Genomic DNA, 20,103 nt, shown 5'->3' with positions numbered 1-20,103 from the left:
CCTAATCCCAAGTGATGTCCTGATCAGACAGGACCAGAGAGGGACCCAGATGACATCACCACCACTGCTAGCTCCAGCATAATCCCAAACACCAACTGTGTTTGATCAGACTTTAACAGCAGCAATGACGACAGCTCCAGCCCATCTCAATTAGTGTCTTCTGTTTTCCCCAAAAGTATAGTTATTACCATCTTTGATATCAAAGACTGTCAAACAAGAGGGCTCTTTTCCTTTTAAAATCTCTCCAGCTAAGGAAAGAGAACAAGAGATGTTGTTAAAGTGAGAACCTTACTTACTATTTTATATTTCAAATGCTTTAACCATTTCTTTCTTTTCTTTATATTTAATGAAACATTAAAAGGATGATTAACGGTGTTGGTGCCATGGTACTAAGCAGGCTGAGGTCTCTGTTCACCAAACTCTGGACCTTATTTAACACTGTTTAATGTTGAACAATGACTGAGTTATGTTGATATTTTTGGCCCACATATCCATCTAACACAACATTGCCTATCTCTGTATCCCGGTACTCAGGGAAAGTGAGCCTAGTGGCAATTGTGGAGCAGTCCTCAGAGTGGGGCAACTACTGGAGGTGCTGTGTAGGAATTACCAGGTTCCCTCCACGCTGTGGGAGAAGAGGAGGAAAAAAAATGAAGAATCTCCTGACATCCAGGAAGGTCTCAGAGGAGAGTGAATGAGGATGTAGGACCCTTTCCCTCCAATCAGGGAGGTAGGGAGTGAGCTGCAAGCCTAACTTGATTCCTTGCTGGGGTAGCGGGAGAAAGAGAGTGGAGAGGCTCCTCCCATTCCCTCACAATATAACAACTCCATGGTTCCATAGGACGGTTTAAAAAGAGTGGTGTGGTTTAGCCCTTTATATGAAGAAGTGGCCTTAATTCAGTTTTTGCCTGACTAAAAAGCGTTAACTGTTTTACCCTCAAAATGTAATTAATTCCACAAAGTGAAAAGTAAAGATACGCTTAGAAAAATAATATATTCCTGTTTGCATTTCTGGATAAAGATATCCAGGCCAACCTGAGAGCTTCTTTTTCAATGGCTCCTAATCTTCCTTCTTCGGTTCCCTCTTTCTGCAAAGCTGACTGTTCTCTGCTGGAAGCTTTGGGACTAGCATTCATGTATCCCCAAGGAGCACTGTGAATGAGGAAAATTTATATATATGACTTTTTATGTATTCAAGATTTCTGTTCATAGCAGGCAAAATTATTAAACCAAAAACTGACTCAGTTAGGCCTCAGTCCTGCAAGAACTTGTACACGTTTCAGTTTACTCACATCAGTAACCCCACTGAACTGAAGGGGTGGAGGAAAGTGTTTGCAGAACTGGGACCTGAGTTAAAAAAAAAATTGGACATTAACATGAGAAGTCTGGTAAAATTAACCTTGAATTTCCTCCCTTTTGTCAACATAGGGCTTGCAATGGGCTCCATGCAGAAGCAGAGTTACACCCACATGGAACCCACTGCAGGATCAAGGTCCTAGTTATGTTAATGGGTTGTAGCTATCAATTGTTCATAGGAGTCTAGCTAACATTTTTTAAACAGTGGAAAAGGGAAATAAATTCAAAGAATCAAATTTAAGTTTTAACAGAACTTGCCCTGCCATCTTAGGATCTACTTTTCAAAAGCTTAACTCATATTCATTGTTATCAAATTCTGAATTAAACTTCAAATAATCTATATTAAAAATATAATGATTATTTAAAACATATATTTAAAAAAATGTTTTCTGTACCAAATCAATTATTCATGAATTTATTCCTGGACCCTGTAATAAATTAACACACATTGCTTGTTAATCTGTAATATGTAAGAACTTGAGAATGGCCATCTTGAGTCAGACCAATGATCCATCTGGCCCAGTATCCTGTCTTCCAGCAGTGGCTGGGGCCAGATGCTTCAGAGGGAATGAACACAACAGGGCTATTTCAAGTGATTCATTCCTTGTTGTCACTCCCTGCTTCTGGCAGTCACAGGATGTTTCCTATCTTGTATTCAATTATTGATCCATGAGAGGACCTTCCCTCTTACACCATGACTGCTTAGTTTTCTTACGACTCTTTGGTGAGAAACCTTGTCAAAAGCTTTATGAAAGTCCAAGTACACTATATCCACTGGATCACCCTTGACTACATGTTTCTTGACCCCCTTCAGAAAATTCTAGTAGATTGGTGAGGCATAATTTTCCTTTACAAAAGCTGTTTTGACTCTCTTCCCCCGCATTCCCCCACAAACACATTGTGTTCATTTATGTATCTGATCATTCTTTTCTTTACCATAGTTTCAATCAATCTGCCCGGTATCGATCTACAATTGCAAGTAGGGCCTTTGGAGCTTTTTTAAAAAAATTGTCATTACGTTAGCTATCCTCCAGTCCTCTGATAGAAAGGCTGATTTAAGCGATAGGTTATATACCACTGTTAGTAGTTCTAGAATTTCATATCTGAGTTCTTTCAGAACTCTTGGGAGAATATCATCAGATCCTGGTGTCGTATTACTGTTTAATCAATCAATTTATTCCAAAACCTCCTCTACTGACATCTCAATCCGGGACTGTTCCTTAGATTTGTCACCTAAAAAGAACAGCTCAGGTGCAGAGATGTCCCTCAGATCCTCTGGGGTGAAGACTAATACCAAGAATTCATTTAGCTTCTTCGCAACGGTCTTGTCTTGTGTGGTTTTTTTAGCAGCTCAGTCATCCAGTAGCCCCATTGACTGCTTGACAGGCTTCCTGCTTCTGATGTACTTAAATTTTTACTGTTAGTTTTTGTGCCTTTGGCTAGTTGCTCTTCAAATTCTTTTTTGGCCTTCCTAATTATATTTTTACACTTGACTTGGCAGTTTATGCTCCTTGCTATTTTCTTCACTAAGATTTGACTTCCAAATTGTAAAGGATGTCTTTTTGCCTCTAACTGCCTCTTACTTTATTGTTTAGCCGTGGGGGCATGTTTTTGGACCGCTTACTGTTTTTGTTTTATTTGGGATATACAATTACTTTGAGCCTCTATTATGGTGTTTTAAAATTATTTCCATGACGCTTGCAGGCATTTCATTCATGACTGTTCTTTTTAAATTTCCATTTAACTAGCTTCCTCATTTTTGTGTAGTTCCCCTTTTTCAAGTTAAATGCTACTGTGGTAGGTTTCTTGGATATATCCACCCCACAAGGATGTTATATTTAATTCCATTATGGTCACTATTAATGAGCAGTCCAGTTGTATTCACCTCTTGGACCAGACCCTGTGCTCCCTTTAGGATTAAATCCAAATTGACTCTCCCCTTGTAGGTTCCAAGACTAGCTGCTTCAAGAAGCAGCCATTAAATGGTGTGTAGAAATTTCCAACTCTGCATCCCAATCCATATAGGGATATCTGAAATAGCCCATTATTACTGGTTTTCAGTTTTTGTAGCCCCTCTAATCTCCCTGAGTATTTCACAATCACCATCCCAGTCAGGTAGTTGACAGCATATTCCCACTGCCATACTCTTATTGTTCAAGCATGGAATTTCTATCAGTAGAGATTCTATGGTACAGTTTGATTCGTTTTAAGATTTTTACTATATTTGACTCTATGTTTTCTTTCACATTTAGTGCCATTTCCCCACCAGCACAACTTAATCTGTCATTCCTATATATATTTAGGACCCTGCTATTTCCGTGTCCCATTGATTATCATTGTTCCAGCAGGTTTCTGTGATGCCTCTTATATCAATAGCCTCATTTAATACCAGGCACTGAAATTCAGCCATTTTAGTATTTAGACTTCTAGTATCTGTATACAAACACTTATAAAATGTGTCAATATTTAGTTGTCATTACAAATATAGCTGTACATTACAAATATAAAATGCCTGTCCCGCTTGACTGTTAACGTACCGTTTAGGTGAAGCAGGTGGGGATGTAGGATTTGGAGGTACCCAAGGCATTCTACTCTCCTTAACAAGTGGTTTGGTCTCTTTCAGCCTGAAAGCTACAGTGGTCTCTTGAAACCGGGCATGCTTTGCCTGAGGCTGCACAGGTCTCGATCTTGGAAGCTTACGAATTCCCTTTAAGATATATTAACATTCAAAAGATGTTCAGACGTTTAACAATACATATCCTGCACTGTGGATCAGAATTTCTGACTTAGGGTCAGGTCTAAGGGACTAATTCTGCAGAGCTGAAGTCAATGGAAGTTTTAATACTGACTTTAATGAGAATATGAATGCACCCAAACAGAGTGTGGCCCAACCCTGCATCCCTTACTCATGCAAACAATCTAACTGTTTTCAGTGGCAGTATTCACATGAGTAAGGGCTTTTTACATATGGGATATTTGTAGTACTGGGCCTGCTCAGGAGCTGAGCTATTTATTGATTTATTAGGACTTCTGCAGAAGGGAGTGGGACAACTGAAACACTACTAAGTTTATATTTACTAGGCTAAACTAGGAACTAGACAATTGTTCTACAGTGGGTAAATTCTGAAAGCTATTTTTCACTCACAGGCATGAACTATTCTGATGTCTAGTTGAAACACATGGACTGAGTCACCATGTTATGAATTATTAAAATGCTTAACCTAGCTGCTCACAGGCCGCATTGATATTAATATAATAAGAACAAATATATATAATTACACCAAATCTCCTGATTTTTCAGGCTGAGGTGAGTGAGAAAAAAATCCATCCATAAATTCATCCAAAAATATCTATTTTCAATTTTTGGGCATTTTAGAATGCTTTCAAAGAAGCAAGTACAGAAGGAAATGTCAGTAACATGCAAAAAAGGATGAATAAGTTTTCTTGCACCAAGGAGGCCATCTGCTGGTTGCAGACGGCATTTACTAAAACAAGCAAGCGGTTATATAATTACAAATAATTATTTTAATAAATAAATCATTAATGTCATGGGATGAAATATTTCAACTTTAAGTCCAAGATGAAAAACAGCAGTACAAATCAAATGCCATACAAACACTTACTTGCATGCTAATTTTCTGCAGAATTGTTATATATTATTTCCAGTTATGCAATTTACTTCCAACTGGTGGTAGTGCTGCTTTTTTAATAATTTTTTTTAAGTGATCACAAGAGCAGAAATAACCAAGCAGCAAGGAAATGCAGAACACTCAGACTCAGGAATGGCCATCCAGGTGCAGTGGAATAATCGTCATTTTTTCAGTGTTTGAAGTGAGGGTAGAGCATTTAGGACCTGATCCAATGGACACAGAAATCAACAGAAAGCCTCCCAGTGACTCCAACCGGCTTCCTACTGAACCATGCCAAGTGTTCTCCACTCCCCCTGAAATGAATTGAACTTTACACTAGTGCAGCTGAAAGCAGGTGGCTTTAATTGAATGTACCTATCTCAAAGGCGACGTTAAAGCCCTTCCCTTCCTTCATCACTCCATATCAACTACATTTATTAAGGATGCTAAAGGGACACCACTGACTGAAAAAAAAGACAACCATACTTCTGTCTGAAAATGTGCTACCTATTACTATTGCCAACATGAAACAGGATTCTCTGTTTTTCCCAATGGATTTACTAAAAGCTTTTCATAATACTTTGTCGATAGTCAGTTTCACATTTCTGGCAGTCAGTTAGCTTTTTCTACATCCAGGGGTGTTTCACAATGCAACAGAGGACAGAAAAAACTGTTTTTAAGAACAGGAACACGTGGTTATAGAGAGACAAAATCTGGCAGGGACACTCAGAGGCAGATGTAGAGTCTGAAACTGCTTTTAACTTAGTTTTTGAAAGTTACTTGGTTTCATGTTGATGGTGTCCCTTTAACAGTACCTTATATTAACTTAAAGTTCCCATAAGAGAAGAGGAAAGGGTACATTATTTTAAGTGTCACATTTGTACCTGTTGTTTGGCAGGTAATAATACACCTTTCTTCTTCAAAGGTCCACTTTCAAGCACAGGGGCTTTTTTCACAGCTCCAGCTCTCATCAATGCATCTTGACTTGTTTTTAAAACTGCATCTCCGTCTGAGGTGTGGGGGCCATGTCCTTGCTGGAATTCTTGATCTGATAAATCAGCATGACTGCTTCGCTTCTGTGCGAATGGAATATTTGCAACATGGTGATCTTCATCTACATAAATAATTAAAAATACACCTTAGATTGGAAGCTTTTTGGAGCAGGCAGTATCTTTCAGTTCTGTCTTTGTACAGAGACTAGCACAATGGAGTCCCAGTCCATGACTGGGACTCCAATGCCCTTCTGCACTACAAACAAACCATCACCACCACTTTGGTAAACTCCAAACATCTCCTTTGCCAAATAATACACAAGCTGGTTCTCTACCCTGCTTCAGTAAGCAGTTTATATGCTTGAAAGATTCTTGGTATTCAAGGCCACTTGACGACTAGAAAGAGACAACAAACACTACTAGTAACAGGAGACATGAAATTCAGTACATAACTAGGGACATGTGCTCTCTTTAAATTAATGAAAAACAGGATCATCACACAGATTATACTCTCAGTAAGAAAGGAAAGGAAGTTAGAATATGCTACTCTAAGAAACAACCCTTTGAAGAAGACAAAACTACATATAATTATACTAATGTTATAGTTTGGACTGCTTTCAGGATGTATCAAACTGCTTTAATTAAACCTCACAATAGAGAAGGAAAGTATAAGCCTGTACACAGAGAGGTTAAACGATTAACCTGAGGTCACACAGTAAACCAGTGGCAAAGACATAAATAAAACTCAGAACTCCAGATTGCTAGCTAATGCTAATTCTTCTTCTCTATGCCTTGAAACTAGGAAGAAGGAAAAGGATAAAGTTACTGTGTGAGGGGGAAAAAGTCTAGAATTGAAAGATAGGTTCTTAGGTTTTTGTGCTTGAGAGAGAGAGACAAAAAACCCACACAAAACCAAGGAAATTCTGAGCTTTGACACCACCTTTCATTCAATCCAACTGTGTACAGACATTGATGCATCTATGGTACAGATTCCCCAACAGTGGGTAATCTTATATTCCACTAGAATGTATTTCATAAATAGCTGTGTAGATAGTTAGATCTATTTTATATACACATCATTAGAATCAACTAGTAGAGAATCACCTCAGATATATACTGCAATATAAACGTTTGAGGGTTTCTTTAGAAGGAAATCCAACTGTACTCAAAGCAAAAATAAAAAAGTTTAAAACTGTGACAAAGATATTTTTTAAAAGGAAGTTAAATAATGAGGTTTAAGTTGGTACATGAAGCTGGAGAACCCTCTTATGGCAACAAGTTGTCATTTCAAATGAAGCATTGAAGGAATTGTGTACCAAAGCTGCAGGGTTCTGGCAAGCACACCATGAGCAAGACGACACTCTTGTACCATGAATGGGCCATTCTGCTCCTCAGACAAAAAATTTACTATGACAAGTCATTGCTGATCACTATCTTTTTAATTAAGTATTTAGAACACATACCAGTCAGGAGTTTCCTAGCTACTAAAGGTTTTTTCTGTTCTTGTCCAAGTCGCTCCTTTGAGATGGGTGGTTTCCTCTCTTTCTTTGGAGATGCAACCTGCTCTCTGGCTGGAAACATCTCGCTGCTCACTGGAGATTTACCTTGAGATGCCGAGAGACATTTCTTCACTTTTTTGGGTGATCGTTTCTTCTCCAGCAGAGAATCCAAATCCTGCCACAATTTTTTTCATTTAAGTTAATCTCTCATTAAACTTACTTTGTTAATGTTGGCAGACTGATGAGATGCAAAGCTCAAGGGTACTGATTTTTTTAAAATCATCACTCAAAAAGCTTTGGAATTATAATTAACGTAATAATCATATGTGAAAATGTCTGTATCATTTACATCATTTTTACTGACTAAATAGAGCATTTAAATGTAATAAACATTTGAAGAATATAAACTAGTTTGCACAACAGATATTAGCGCGCCATTGTGAAAAGAAAAGTATTTTATTGGATTTTAAAAAGCAGACAAGTCCTAAAAACTGCACCCAGATGTATAATCCTAAAACAACTACTCAGTGTTTGATGGTCAGTCCACATGGACACCAGTTAATATCACAAAAACACACCACCACAATTGTCATTAACTGACACCTTTGTTGGCAAGTATTGAATGGGGCATGGAGACTGAATTACTCTTGCTACTACAGGTAGACTTTCTAGGGCCATATGGGAAAATAGCACAGGGAAGCTTGTACTGCCATGCTGTACCCATTTTGTTGCTGAAGAAAAGAGAATAAAGTCCCCAAGGAGGTCAAGCCAGCACCTTTCACTAACAATAAAATAATGAATTTGGTGAAGTCCATTTTCACACTGCCTCAATCACCTTCAGAAGCTAAATTAACCAAGTGGGGTCTTTAAACCTGAGAAGGCTCTGAGAAGCTTCTGACAGGTCAGGTGATTTTCTTGCTTACCTCCTAACAAGGAGCTCTGACCATTTCGATGGGCACCATCAGTTCTTATTTTGAGTGTCCAGAAATCATTTCAAAAATGTTCGAACATTATAAAATCCTTATCTGATCAATCAACAAGGTAGCCTCCAACAGGTTAAGTATTTGTGACATTTACAGACACATAGTACTGGTGCTCAGATACTACGGTGATGGAGCCATGCAAATACTCAGAGTATTTGACAAATAGTATATTCCTAGCTCAACATATCCCTTGCTTGCGTAACTCATCTGTAATAAGTACTGAAATGGTCTATCAGTTAGACTTCTCTGGTCTCAAATTGAACACAGGCAAAAAACAAACATCCATGATTGTGAGGAAAACCACAGGATAAAACTTCTGTGCCTTTTTCTTGGTTTTCTCAGAACCTGCAACTCATGCTTCAGAAGTCTTCTGTGCTGAAGGCACATAGGGGCATTCCAGAATGAGGCTTGGCATCAGGAGATATGGTTTTAAACAGACATTCCCCATAACCAGGCCACTACACCTCTGGTATAGATTATTCTTCCCAGAACCAGACTTGATACGTACGTCCTTGCTAAAAGCACTTAGGACCTGAAATTGGCCCTTCACAGACAATTTGATATTCATCTAGAATCTACCTAACAAATAATCTCCCTATAGGTTAGTTGATTTAAAAATCACTCTTAAAAAGCAGACCTGTGGGCAACAGATCAAAAGCCATCACCTTCCTTCCAGAGGGAAAGAAGAAAGACTTTTTCTAGCATGATGTCATAAGCAGCCTACCATTTTTCCCCCACCCGAAGCAACAATGATTATCACTGCTTTCTGTAGGCAGTTTATAGGACTTTAAATAAAATTACAGACATTGTAATCATAATAATACATTAAGGTGGTTAAGATATTTTCTAAAACTCTCTCATGGCTGCCGTGTCAGTTCAACACCTAAAATAAGCAACAACAAATAATCCACTTTTTAAATGTGGCCCACAGAATCTTGATCAGTTTAAAAAAAAAATCAGTTGGGGTTAAAGGTTACAACAGTAAGGCTGATTCTGAGAGTTTCTGTATTGTATCAACCGGAACAAATGAGTATTTAAAAAATTTAGAGCTGCTGTTTTCCCACCATACACACTCCCAGCGATCTTCTACTTGATAATCATATACATGGCAGAAATATCTCCAAACAAAGTGGTTATGGAACATAATGATGAAGTAAATTTTGCAGCTATATCTTTATCTGCTAGCTAGGTTCTTATACTACAACCATTACAGCAGCATCTGAAAGCCATATAGCCACAAACCCTGGCAACTGCAACATGCACTTATTAAGCCCTATTTTACTGGTATTATTTTATCCCTCGCCATGTGTGATACAGTTTGCACCCAGAACTTAAATATTTCATCTAGTCTCTTCTACATCATCTCTGAAAAAAAATTAAGCACTTTCCACACCTCAATTTGTAGCAGAATGTCTATGATGATGTCAGGAACAGAAGAATCCATTTCTAATTTGGCAGAACAGAGAGAGAGTTGTCGAATGAGATTGCCCAACTCCTTGTAATGGGCAGGAATCAGCTGCTCTGATTGATCGGTAAATTGAGAGGCAAACACCTGCAAGGCACGAATGGCTCCTCTGTGGGCGGCTGCCACTCTGGACATGGCTCGAGACTGTGGCACAAAGGAAAGACATGGGTGATTAAATATGCAGCACTTTTCAAGTGACGTTATTCAGAGAATCCATTAGAAGAATTTCACTGATCATTTAACTAACTATATTTTGCTCTCAGTTAATTGTGATGGAGACGTATCCACCCTTGTGATGAAATCTGGCAGCTGCTTAGGCAGTGCAGAAAAGGTTCATAGATTCTAAGGCCAGAAGGGACCATGTGATCATCTAGTCTGACCTCCTGTATAACACACAGCATAGAACTTCCCCATAGTAATTCCTAGAGCAGATTTTAGAAAAACAATCAATTTTGATTTAAAAATGGTCAGTGACAGAGACTCCAACATTATCCTTGGTAAACTGTCCCAATGATTAATAACTCCCACCATTAAAAATTTATGTCTTATTTCCAGTCTGAATTTTCAACTTTCAGTCGTTGAATTTCTCTGCTAGATTGAAGAGCCCATTATTAAATATTTGTTCCCCATGCATATACTGATACACTGTAATCAAGTCAGCCCTGAACCTTCTCTTTGTTAAACTAAATAGATTGTGCTCCTTGAGTCTATCACTGTAAAGCAGGGGTAGGCCACCTATGGCACAGGTGCCAAAGGCGGCACGCGAGCTGATTTTCAGTGGCACTCACACTGCCCAGGTCCTGGTCACCACTCAGGGGGTCTCTGCATTTTAATTTAATTTTAAATGAAGTTTCTTAAACACTTTAAAAACCTTATTTACTTTACAAACAATAGTTTAGTTATATATTACAGACTTACAGGAAGAGATCTTCTAAAAACGTTAAAATGTATTACTGGCACACAAAACCCTAAATTAAGAGTGAATAAATAAAGACTCGGCACATCACGTGTGAAAGGTTGCCGACCCTTGCTGTAAAGGCATGTTTTCTAATCCTTGAATCATTCTTATGGCTCTCTGAACTCTCTTGAATTGTGGGCACCAAAACTGGACACAGTATTCCAAGCAGCAGTCCCGCCAGGGCCAAACGTAAAGTAAAATAATCTTTCTACTCCAACTCCAGGTTCCTCTGGTTATGCATCCTAGGATTACATTAGCTCTTTTGGCCACAATATCACACTGGGAGCTGATTATCCACTGAAACACCCAAATCTTTTCCAGAATCACTGCTTCCCAGGATAAAGTCCCCCATCCTGTAAGTTTGGCCTACATTCTTTGTTCATAGATGTACACATTTACATTTAGCTGTATTAAAATGCATATCATTTGTTTGCTGCCCGTTTACCAAGCAATCCAGATTACTGTGAATCAGTGACCTGTCCTCATTGTTATTAACCAGTCCCTAATATTTTGTGTCATCTGTAACTTTATCAGTGATTACTTTACATTTTCTTCTAGGTCATTGATAAGGATATTAATAGCATAGGGCCAAGAACCGATCCCTGTAGGACCCTACTGGAAACATTCATTCAAGAATGATTCCTGGTTTACAGTTACATTTTTAGACCGATTAGCCAGTCTTTAATCCATTTAATGTCTGCCATGTTAATTTTATTAGACAGACAAGATGAGTGAGGTAATATCTTTTATTGGATGAGCTTCTGTTGGTGAAAGAGACAAGCTTTCAAGCTTACACAGAGTTCCAATAAAATATATTACCTCACCCACTTTGTCTCTCTAATATCCTGGAACCAACAAGGCTAAAACTACTCTGCATACCACGATGTTAATTTTATACCATTCCAGTTTTTTAAATTAAAATGTCCTATGGCAACAAGTCAAACACTTTACAGAAGTCTAAGTATATTATGTCAACACTATTACCTTTATCAACCAAGCTTGTAAACTGATTAAAATCTATAGATATAGATAGGATAATCAAGTTAAGTTAGTTTGACAGGACCTATTTTCCAAAAACCCATGTTGACTTGCATCAATTACATCATCTGCCTTTAGTTTTTTATTAATCAAAGTTATACAGTCAATATACCAAATATTATGCTAGCCTGAACTAAAGCAGCTGAGTTATAGATATAAATCCAAGATGGAAGGTTGATGGGAACGTTTAAAGTCTCAGAACACTTATCCAATAATGTTGCACTTAAAGAGCCTTTGTAACTGATACCTAGAGACTGAATTAACCAAAAGATCATTCACGATCCAAAACACTTGTTTTCAGAAAGATTCAATCCAAGTTCAATACATCTTACCTTCTTCGTGTGTTTGATTTTATGAGGACTCAGCTTCTCCAAGTCTTCCTGAATTTCTTTTACCTATTTATTCAGAAAACAAAAATCATAGTCAGAACCAGCTGTGTGTGTGTGTATAGATTAAAGACAAGCCTGTGTTGTAAAGTTTAGGTCTGGATCCCAACTTTCCAATTCAGAGGTGTTTCGATGGCATTTTGGTTCATCCCATTATAATGGTAGGGCCCAGCCAGGAAATGCAGATCCAAATTAGAACTTCCCTAAAGTTCAAAGGCTTTTGTTTCAGGCCAGTTCTACTGCATACAGAATACACCATATTTTATATACATCCTTTTAAAAAATGATCTCTTCCTACCTGTTGCTGGAGGACATACAGCATCCGAGCAGACCGCGCAGCTTGCTCCTGCCTCCTAATGTGAACTCGTCGCTCTTCATCAGGATCCAAGATTTCTTCATGTCTCTCTGAAAAGTGTTATTTTTGCAAAAAATGCAGAGTTATAGGTCTTGACAACCTCTTGTTAAAGATTACAAATGAGTCAAAATAGTGTTAAAACTAAAAAAAATTTAACACTCCATGTCCCATGTGTCTCAACCCTGCTGTACGTGAGTCACTTCTAACAAGCAACAGTTCTGACAACCATTGGTCTCTTTCCTGTAACTGCTAACAATGGTTCTAGCTGTGATGTGGTTTTTATAATCTGAAGATCTATCCAATAGGAACATGACTAAGAGCATCACAAATGCATTTCACAGAAGCCATTAAATGGCAACAGTGTTTTATTTACTATCAACATGCCTTGGATTTGAAGCCATGTTATAAAGGTGAAAGTATCCATACCACCTTACTAATACCCTGAACGGATCATCGATTTAATTTTGTCTTAAAAATTTTTTTAAAAAATACATGCATGCAAACACACACGTACAGAAATAAACACAAATTCAAGTAAAAGCATAAAAATGGGAGAAGAACAGAGAAACAAGCTATAGTAACTCTACATAAAAAATAATTGTTGTGTCTTTCACCTTTTTTAGCCAGTTCTTCAATTTTCTGGATGCAACATCTCAGTTCTTTTTGCAGTCGTCTGACTTCTTGTGTACTTTTATCTTCAATTTTTTTCAGGCTTGGCTTGGGCCCTGGTCCTGGATCACGGATGGGTGGAGAATCTGAAACAGGGGGCTTTAACTTGCCCCGATTTGGAGTGTAGACATACACTCTTGCACCAGAGTTGGTAATCCCCATTTTGGAGGGTTGACCAAGTTGCTGAAGATATTTCAAGCATGTCCGAGACTTTGATGCAGTCCTGTCTGCAGGATTTTCAGATACTTCACTTTTACACTGCTCAGATGTCTGGGGGAACACAGATTTATTTTCAGCTTCTTTCACTTGTTCTTCCAGGTGTCTTCGTTTTACATCCCTTTTGGCTAACTGGATGGCCAATTTTAGCTTCTCTTCAGATATGACTGAAAATGTGACAGAACTTCTTAAATTGGTATCATCACCACTACCAAGATCTCGCTGATCATCAGGGGGCTTCAGCTTTTCTATTATAATTGGACGAGGGCTGGAGAATCTGACAGCCAAGTTCTCTGGAGCCGCCGGAACGTTCCTATTAAACTGGAGCTGTTCCACAGATTAAACAAAAAGCCCACATTATGTAGAATATTTCACAGATGATGCACCTCGAACATAAAATAATAAGGACAAATGTAACTCCCTTCACATTACAATTTATCATATCACCACGCAGATAATAGCTACTTTAGTCCTAAAGCATCCTTCCCACTCAAACAAAGGGCCAAATAGTTAAAGGTTGTTAGGCATCTAGCTGCATCTTTAGGTGTCTAGTAAGGTATTCAAAAGCATGTAGCTGCCTAGTTCCAACTGAAATCAAAAGAAACCTTTAAAAATCTAGCCCAAAGAGCTTTGGCACAGGACACTGTCATAATAAATATATAAATATTTAAAACATTATAAAAGCAAAATCATCACAGGCAGTACTTACAAGTGAGAAGGAAGGGGTGCAGACAGATATTTACAGTTATTCATTTTCATCTGTAGATTTCAAAGCACTTTACAAAAGAAGGGTAAATATCACCAATGATGCTGGTGATACATGAAAGTAATCAGGGAAACTTGACACTACAGCATTGCACAGAACCAGCATCAGGAAGTAGGTTAAGCTTATCATATTATAAAATAGGATGACAAACCCAACCCAGAGAAGTCTTCACTCCAGAAGTCAAACAATACCTGTGTCTGGAGGGTCCTTGCTTCATTCTTTTTTGCTTGGATACTGGATGCAAATGGATCATAGGATGTGGCTGGTTTGCTTGGTCCCATGACATTGAATAGAATATAATCCACAGTCACCTGTAAACTGGCCTCTGCTAAAATTATACAAGTAGACAAGATGTTTGGGTGTGGGGTTTTGTGTTTAAAAATAAGACAAGCTATTACATTGTCAGGCCTTAAAAGGCAAAACACTTACTTGTGGAAGTAATTTTGAGAACATGCTCTTTGTAGTGGTACAGGCTGGAAGCAAAGTGGGGGATATATTCACATTTTCTGATGTACTAGGTACAGCTTACATTCTTCTTTCACACTCCCAAGCAACTGGCTGTAAAGGAACATTACAGAAACTGTGAAGGGAATGCTCACATTAGCAGCCATAAGGAGAATACAAGGTTAAGGTAGAACTTTTGCAGTTGTTATTACTAGAACAAGGAAACTGTAGTCTACGGAAAAGAGGTGGGTGGGAAAAAAACTCTTCGTTTTCTCAAATTTGCCCCAAATTTTTAACCATAAGACAGAGATGGCATAAAGTACAGAATATACTGTTGTCTGAAGCAGGTAGACCAATGGATAGCACACATCTGGATATCTTACATTTCCTTCAGTGAAAAGGGAAATAAAATAAATATACTGGATCATGAAGCCCTGATGTATAAACTCACCTGCAATTACTTCCAGCTGGAGCTGAGGTCTCCTGAGGGTCCCCTAAATTCAAATAATTTCAAGATCAGGTATAATTACTTTGTCTTCTTCCCTCCAGCCTAAATCACAGACTCCATTACTCTGCTCCCCAGCTTCTCTGGACATTACTTCTTCTCTATTTCTTCCAACCATGCTGCCCACTGTTGGAGCAAGTGCCAGTTCCTCTGCAGCTCCTGCCAGGGTTACTCTGCTCACCTGAATTTTTATATTCCTCCATATAACGTGTGAAAACAAATATTTCTTCCTTGCCCGTAACAGTTAATTCCACTCTACCTTTACTACCATTTATAACCAAACTACTGTAAAAATAAAGACTCCACTTCTGAATCAACTTCAATTTCCTTCCTTCTCTATTTCAAAGCCCTGTACAATTCCACCCTGCTCCATTTCACAGCAATCCTGGGCTGGAAGGGACCTGGAGATGTCATCTAGTCTAGCCCCTCAGCTTCTACACGCCAACCCCTCCTAGTCCCTATTTTCTCCTCATTGTTCTCTGCCTCCTTCCCCCTACTCCCAACGCGCCGTCCTTTCGCACCACCCATTACCCTTGGAGAGCTTCCCACAACTCCGGAAGACGCACAGGTGCTAGGAAGCGTCCCGGCTATAGGGGCCACACCTCAGCTATGGAAGGCGCGGGACCCACTGGGGCTTGGAGGCCGCAGTTTCGGGGCGACCAGGCGGCTCCGAGGGCTGTCCCTGTAGTAGAGGAGCAGCCGCGCGAAGGGGGTGAGAGCGCACGACACGTGGGGGGCTGCGGGGCAGGAGCCCTGGCCCAAAGCAAAGGCGAGGACAGGGGGCCTGGGTGCTGAGGGAAGCAGGGGGGAGACAGGGCACAGGGACCCGCCACTCTGAAAGGAAAGGAGGGAGCGGAAGTCCCGGGGCGTTGGCCAGGGAGGAGACCCAGGGGCTCCCTGCCGCCCCGCTCCGGGCCCAGGCGCGGGATGGCCCAGGGCACCGCGGACCCCAGCTTCCCACAGTGGGGGGCGGGGCCGGACACCCACCGCAGCGGGGGACTTAGTGAAGCACTGCTGTTCAAACTCGCCCCATGACAACCGCTGCCGCTACCGCGGGGGTCGCCGGGAAAGGTAAGGGTGCCCGGGCTAGCCAAACCTAACCGCATGTGTCCTTTCACGGCCGCCGTAGGCGGGTCTGTCCCCCTTCAAGCCCCGCCCCGGGAGGTGGTACTTAGCGCGGAGGTGCGCTGCCGTCCCGGAAGCGACTAGCACCAGCACGTTGGAGCTGTAGCGGAGTCATGGGCTGGGAGGAAAGGGCGGTGCGCGGCTACAGCGAGTTCGTGCAGGCGGCCCAGCAGAGCCGCGGCCGGCCCGTCTTCGCCTTGTTCTGCGGGGACAAGGATGCCCAGGGCCGGAGCTGGTGCCCGGACTGCATCACTGGTGAGTTCGGGAGGGAACCCTCCCGCCTTCGTAGGGCCTGGTCTGGGCCCCTGCTCCCTTCTCTATACCGAGCCGTGTCCTCCAGCCTCCTCCTCCTCTTCTCCCGCATCCCTCAGGCTCCCTTCTCTTCTGCCCCACCGTCGCTAACTCCTTCCCATCTGTTCCACTCCCCTCCCCTTTCCTCATGGGTATCCGGCAGCTGTATAGCATACCTGTGTGCCTCGGAGTGCCTGACCCCCTTTTTCTGTTTCTCACTCAGTGTGGTCTCTGAAGTCGATCTGTAGTTGTTGCCCATAACTTTGGGATGAGGGGGAGAGATTCTCGGGCAAAGTTCATTCATTCGACACACAAAGGGCCCTTGCCCACTTGTTTATGTAGTCTATACAAGACACTGCTGCTCGCTCTCTCCAGTGCCTACCTCCGATCAGTGCTCCAGCTTTGGTGCCCAACCACGAGTTATTACTGCCAGCAGTATTACACATCCTCATGTCAAATCTTCTTCTTGAATGATGAAACTCTGCTCCTTAGATTACATACCCGTGAATGGAATTTAGTTAGTAAACTTGCCCTGCAGTGTGGGCTGCTTAAGCTGCCTACCCTGGCACTTGAACTTGGCCAGATGTTGGTTTGTGAGCAGTTAGTTTATTGCTAATATACCAAGGCATTGCAAAATAGTGATTTCACATAGGATTCCTTAGCAGTAGAAACCAACCTGGCTTGATGGGAGTTATGGGCTCATATTTCCCTATGAATTCTTCAGCATCATGTACACTTGATGTATGTCTAGTAGTACTTACTGAGCTAAGTATGATGCTGCTTGGAGGAGTTTGTAATCCCAGGACATACGGACAAGGAGACAAAGCCTTGGGAAAAACAAGCAGGACTTCAGAAGCAACTTAAGTAGGTGCTGAGTGAGTTCAAGTAAGTTGTACCATACACAGGAGGATGCGTAGAGGAAAGCATGGTGACTGGTGCATGAAGCAGACAAATGAGTAGCAGAGGTGACAGCATAAGATGCCACAACTGTAAAATATTAATACTGTTATGTAAACTTAACTAGAAAATTCTGTACTCTTTAGCTGAACCAGTGGTGCGGAGTGAATTAAATAGCCTGCCTGATGAAGCTGTATTCATATACTGCCAAGTCGGAGACCGAGCCTAGTAAGTGCTAAAAAAGTTATGTTTTAATGGCTTCTTGTGCTCATCTTGTTTAAATAATTCTTTAGTTCTAATATACATAAATACTGTCCCATAAACAATCTTAAGTCATATGTTCAAACTATTCTCAGTGAGCTGGTCCAGACAGTGGGAAACCATATCCACCTCAAATGTCTAAACTAGTCTGTAAGTCTAATTACCCTTATCCTCATCCAGAAGACTTGTAAAAACTTGTTACCTTTAGGCCTAGGATCATCCCTCCTCACAGTAGTATAACAGTTGAACTGAACATTTAAGCCTCCTAACCTAAGTGCAGCCATTTTGTGCTTGTTAAACAAAATACTTTAAATTCAAAGTTTGGACTTCAAGTGGTATTTAGAATACAGAGAATTAGCCATCTGAAAGTTGCAGAACACCTCATGGCTAATGTTGCAGCAGTTAATACTGATGTGATCTAGAATTCTTTGCAGTTTATATTTCTACTTAGTTTGGTGGTAGCTGTATGCATTAAGAATACAGAATCCAATTTCCCATGGGCTTTCAATAGTAGTGATTATGCAAGAAATAGTAAAAGTTATCTTATCCTCCAAACAGAATGTAGAACTTTTTGCATAAATTTAACTAATCAACTCTTTCAAAACAGCTGGAAAGACCCCAACAATGAGTTCAGAAAGAATCTGAAACTAACTGCAGTGCCAACACTACTTAAATATGGGACAGTGAGTATTTTATTATTTGAATTTGTATACACTAAAGTGAGATGAAAAACAAGCTTGAGCCTGGCAGAGTGAACCAGATGCCCTGCACTCCACTGCTCTGCTGAAGGATTCAGGAAAATTTATTCCTGACCTACACTAGCCAGGCAATTCCATTCTGGAAACTCTAAAGACACAAACCATTGGAGGCTGTGTTGAAAATGGAACAAGGCCACAAAAACATAATTGGCGTTCTTAACCTTTGTACTTTATGCTGTTGTACTACTATTTGGGAAAAGGTGAGCAAGAAAGCTGGGGGATGAGGAAGGGGGTAGAATAAATTAATCTTCTGAACTGGATATCCTAAATTTCTGCAGCAGTTTCAAACACCTATTTCACTTGTATAGGACATCTAGAAAAACCTACAAAGTAGAGACATAAGTTGGCTCTCTCTTGTTAAGAATTCAGTACCATTATGCTGAGCAAGGAACTCTGTAAAAAGACTTGACACTTTGAACTCTTTTCTTGAAACCACTTTTTTTTCTTTCTTTCAGCCTCAGAAGTTGGTAGAAGAAGAATGTCTTAACAGAGAGCTTGTGCACATGTTGTTTACTGAAGATTAAGTTTTCTCTCTTCAGTCAATCATTTATCTAGAAAGTAGATACCCATTATCTTCAAGTTGCTGGCCATTTTCATTTAAAGGAGTGATCATGTATTGCCTTATCTCCATTCAGACTTTAAACTGTCAAGAGCATTGGCTGAGTGACGAAAATAAATGCCATGAAACTGCTGTACAGAACATGGGAAGGGGTCTTGCAACACTAGAAAACTGTAACTTACCCTTATGCTGAATTAAACTCCTACTTCCAACAAATTGTGTTGAGCAATCTTTTCAACAGGCTGAACATCCTCTATTGATCAACAGAGGAAGTGAAGTGTTTGAGTCTGCCTGTTCCTTAATCATTGGATGGGTAAGGCTACTTGCAAGAAAATACTTGCTTCTTAAATATAAGCTAACTATCCTGTAGAAATAAAGGTTCATAGCTGTAGCTCAACACTACCTTTTACTGTGAAGTAAAAATGTCTCTTTCCTTCAAGTAGGAATAAGGACAGACTGTTTTTTAACCCCAATAGGTGGTGATTCATTACTTTATGCACCACATTACAACATCCTCTTTTGATTCTCTGCTTACAGGAATGACAGTCTCTCTAGACAGGAATGTAGTCAGAATGTCTAGTGGACTATTCATGGGGAAATAGTGCAAACCCAACCTTTGCAAAGTCTTTTTACTCTAGCTAGAATGACCCCTTTACCAGTCTCCCTTAACTGTCCTGCTTCTTAGAACACCTACCCCACCTGTAGATTTTAATTAAAAGTGGAAGAACCACCAGAGACTCAATCCATTGATGACTTAGGTGCAAGGAGTACAATATAAATCCCTTCTAGTCTTATTTCTAATTTCACTCTTTAGTAGATTTTACTTAGAGTTTAGTGATAGCTGTTTCATTTAGGTAGAGATTCAATACTAAAATAAGTAAACTTTGATTGTAACCTTCTGCTCTAAACGTTACATGTGGTGAAATTCTGTGCTAAAAAACGTTGCACACA

At 40.1% G+C, this 20,103-nt stretch overlaps 2 protein-coding genes across 7 annotated transcripts in view; one reads left to right on the top strand and one right to left on the bottom strand.

Moving 5' to 3' along the window:
* Positions 1-16,356, bottom strand: part of KIAA0753 (KIAA0753 ortholog) — a 32,740-nt gene extending 16,384 nt beyond the window's left edge. For 2 of the 6 annotated variants that reach the window (XM_032774476.2, XM_032774479.2), the window contains exons 1-12: positions 16,249-16,356; positions 15,208-15,250; positions 14,742-14,870; positions 14,504-14,640; positions 13,276-13,873; positions 12,605-12,711; positions 12,253-12,315; positions 9,853-10,068; positions 7,441-7,651; positions 5,870-6,099; positions 3,894-4,063; positions 1,036-1,152 (exon numbers count right to left, since the gene is read on the bottom strand). In XM_032774476.2, coding sequence (XP_032630367.1) covers positions 1,036-1,152; positions 3,894-4,063; positions 5,870-6,099; positions 7,441-7,651; positions 9,853-10,068; positions 12,253-12,315; positions 12,605-12,711; positions 13,276-13,873; positions 14,504-14,593 — 1,802 coding nt within the window. In that variant the 5' untranslated portion in view covers positions 14,594-14,640; positions 14,742-14,870; positions 15,208-15,250; positions 16,249-16,356. Of the gene's footprint in view, positions 1-1,035; positions 1,153-3,893; positions 4,064-5,869; positions 6,100-7,440; positions 7,652-9,852; positions 10,069-12,252; positions 12,316-12,604; positions 12,712-13,275; positions 13,933-14,503; positions 14,641-14,741; positions 14,871-15,207; positions 15,251-15,863; positions 15,906-16,248 lie in introns of those variants that run through there. The other 4 variants (XM_075074011.1, XM_032774477.2, XM_032774478.2 and 1 more) reach the window with 4 other exon arrangements.
* Positions 16,357-16,469: 113 nt separating this feature from the next.
* Positions 16,470-19,162, top strand: TXNDC17 (thioredoxin domain containing 17). Its single transcript, XM_032774481.2, has 4 exons — positions 16,470-16,641; positions 17,721-17,802; positions 18,443-18,518; positions 19,049-19,162. Exons 1-4 carry the CDS (start codon positions 16,500-16,502, stop codon positions 19,115-19,117), a joined length of 369 nt encoding a protein of 122 aa, XP_032630372.1. The 5' UTR covers positions 16,470-16,499; the 3' UTR covers positions 19,118-19,162.
* The last annotated feature ends 941 nt before the right edge of the window (positions 19,163-20,103 follow it).

Source organism: Chelonoidis abingdonii, chromosome 20 (genome assembly GCF_003597395.2).
Source record: "Chelonoidis abingdonii isolate Lonesome George chromosome 20, CheloAbing_2.0, whole genome shotgun sequence".
Taxonomy (NCBI): domain Eukaryota; kingdom Metazoa; phylum Chordata; order Testudines; family Testudinidae; genus Chelonoidis; species Chelonoidis abingdonii.
This window is presented reverse-complemented; position numbering and strand designations above follow the sequence as displayed.

Excerpts from the sequence above, each read along its gene's own strand:
- TXNDC17 (XM_032774481.2), top strand. The coding sequence starts at position 16,500 with ATGGGCTGGGAGGAAAGGGCGGTGCGCGGCTACAGCGAGTTCGTGCAG. Across the intron at positions 16,642-17,720 it reads GTGCCCGGACTGCATCACTG|CTGAACCAGTGGTGCGGAGT; the intron begins GTGAGTTCGGGA and ends TGTACTCTTTAG. Across the intron at positions 17,803-18,442 it reads CAAGTCGGAGACCGAGCCTA|CTGGAAAGACCCCAACAATG; the intron begins GTAAGTGCTAAA and ends CTTTCAAAACAG.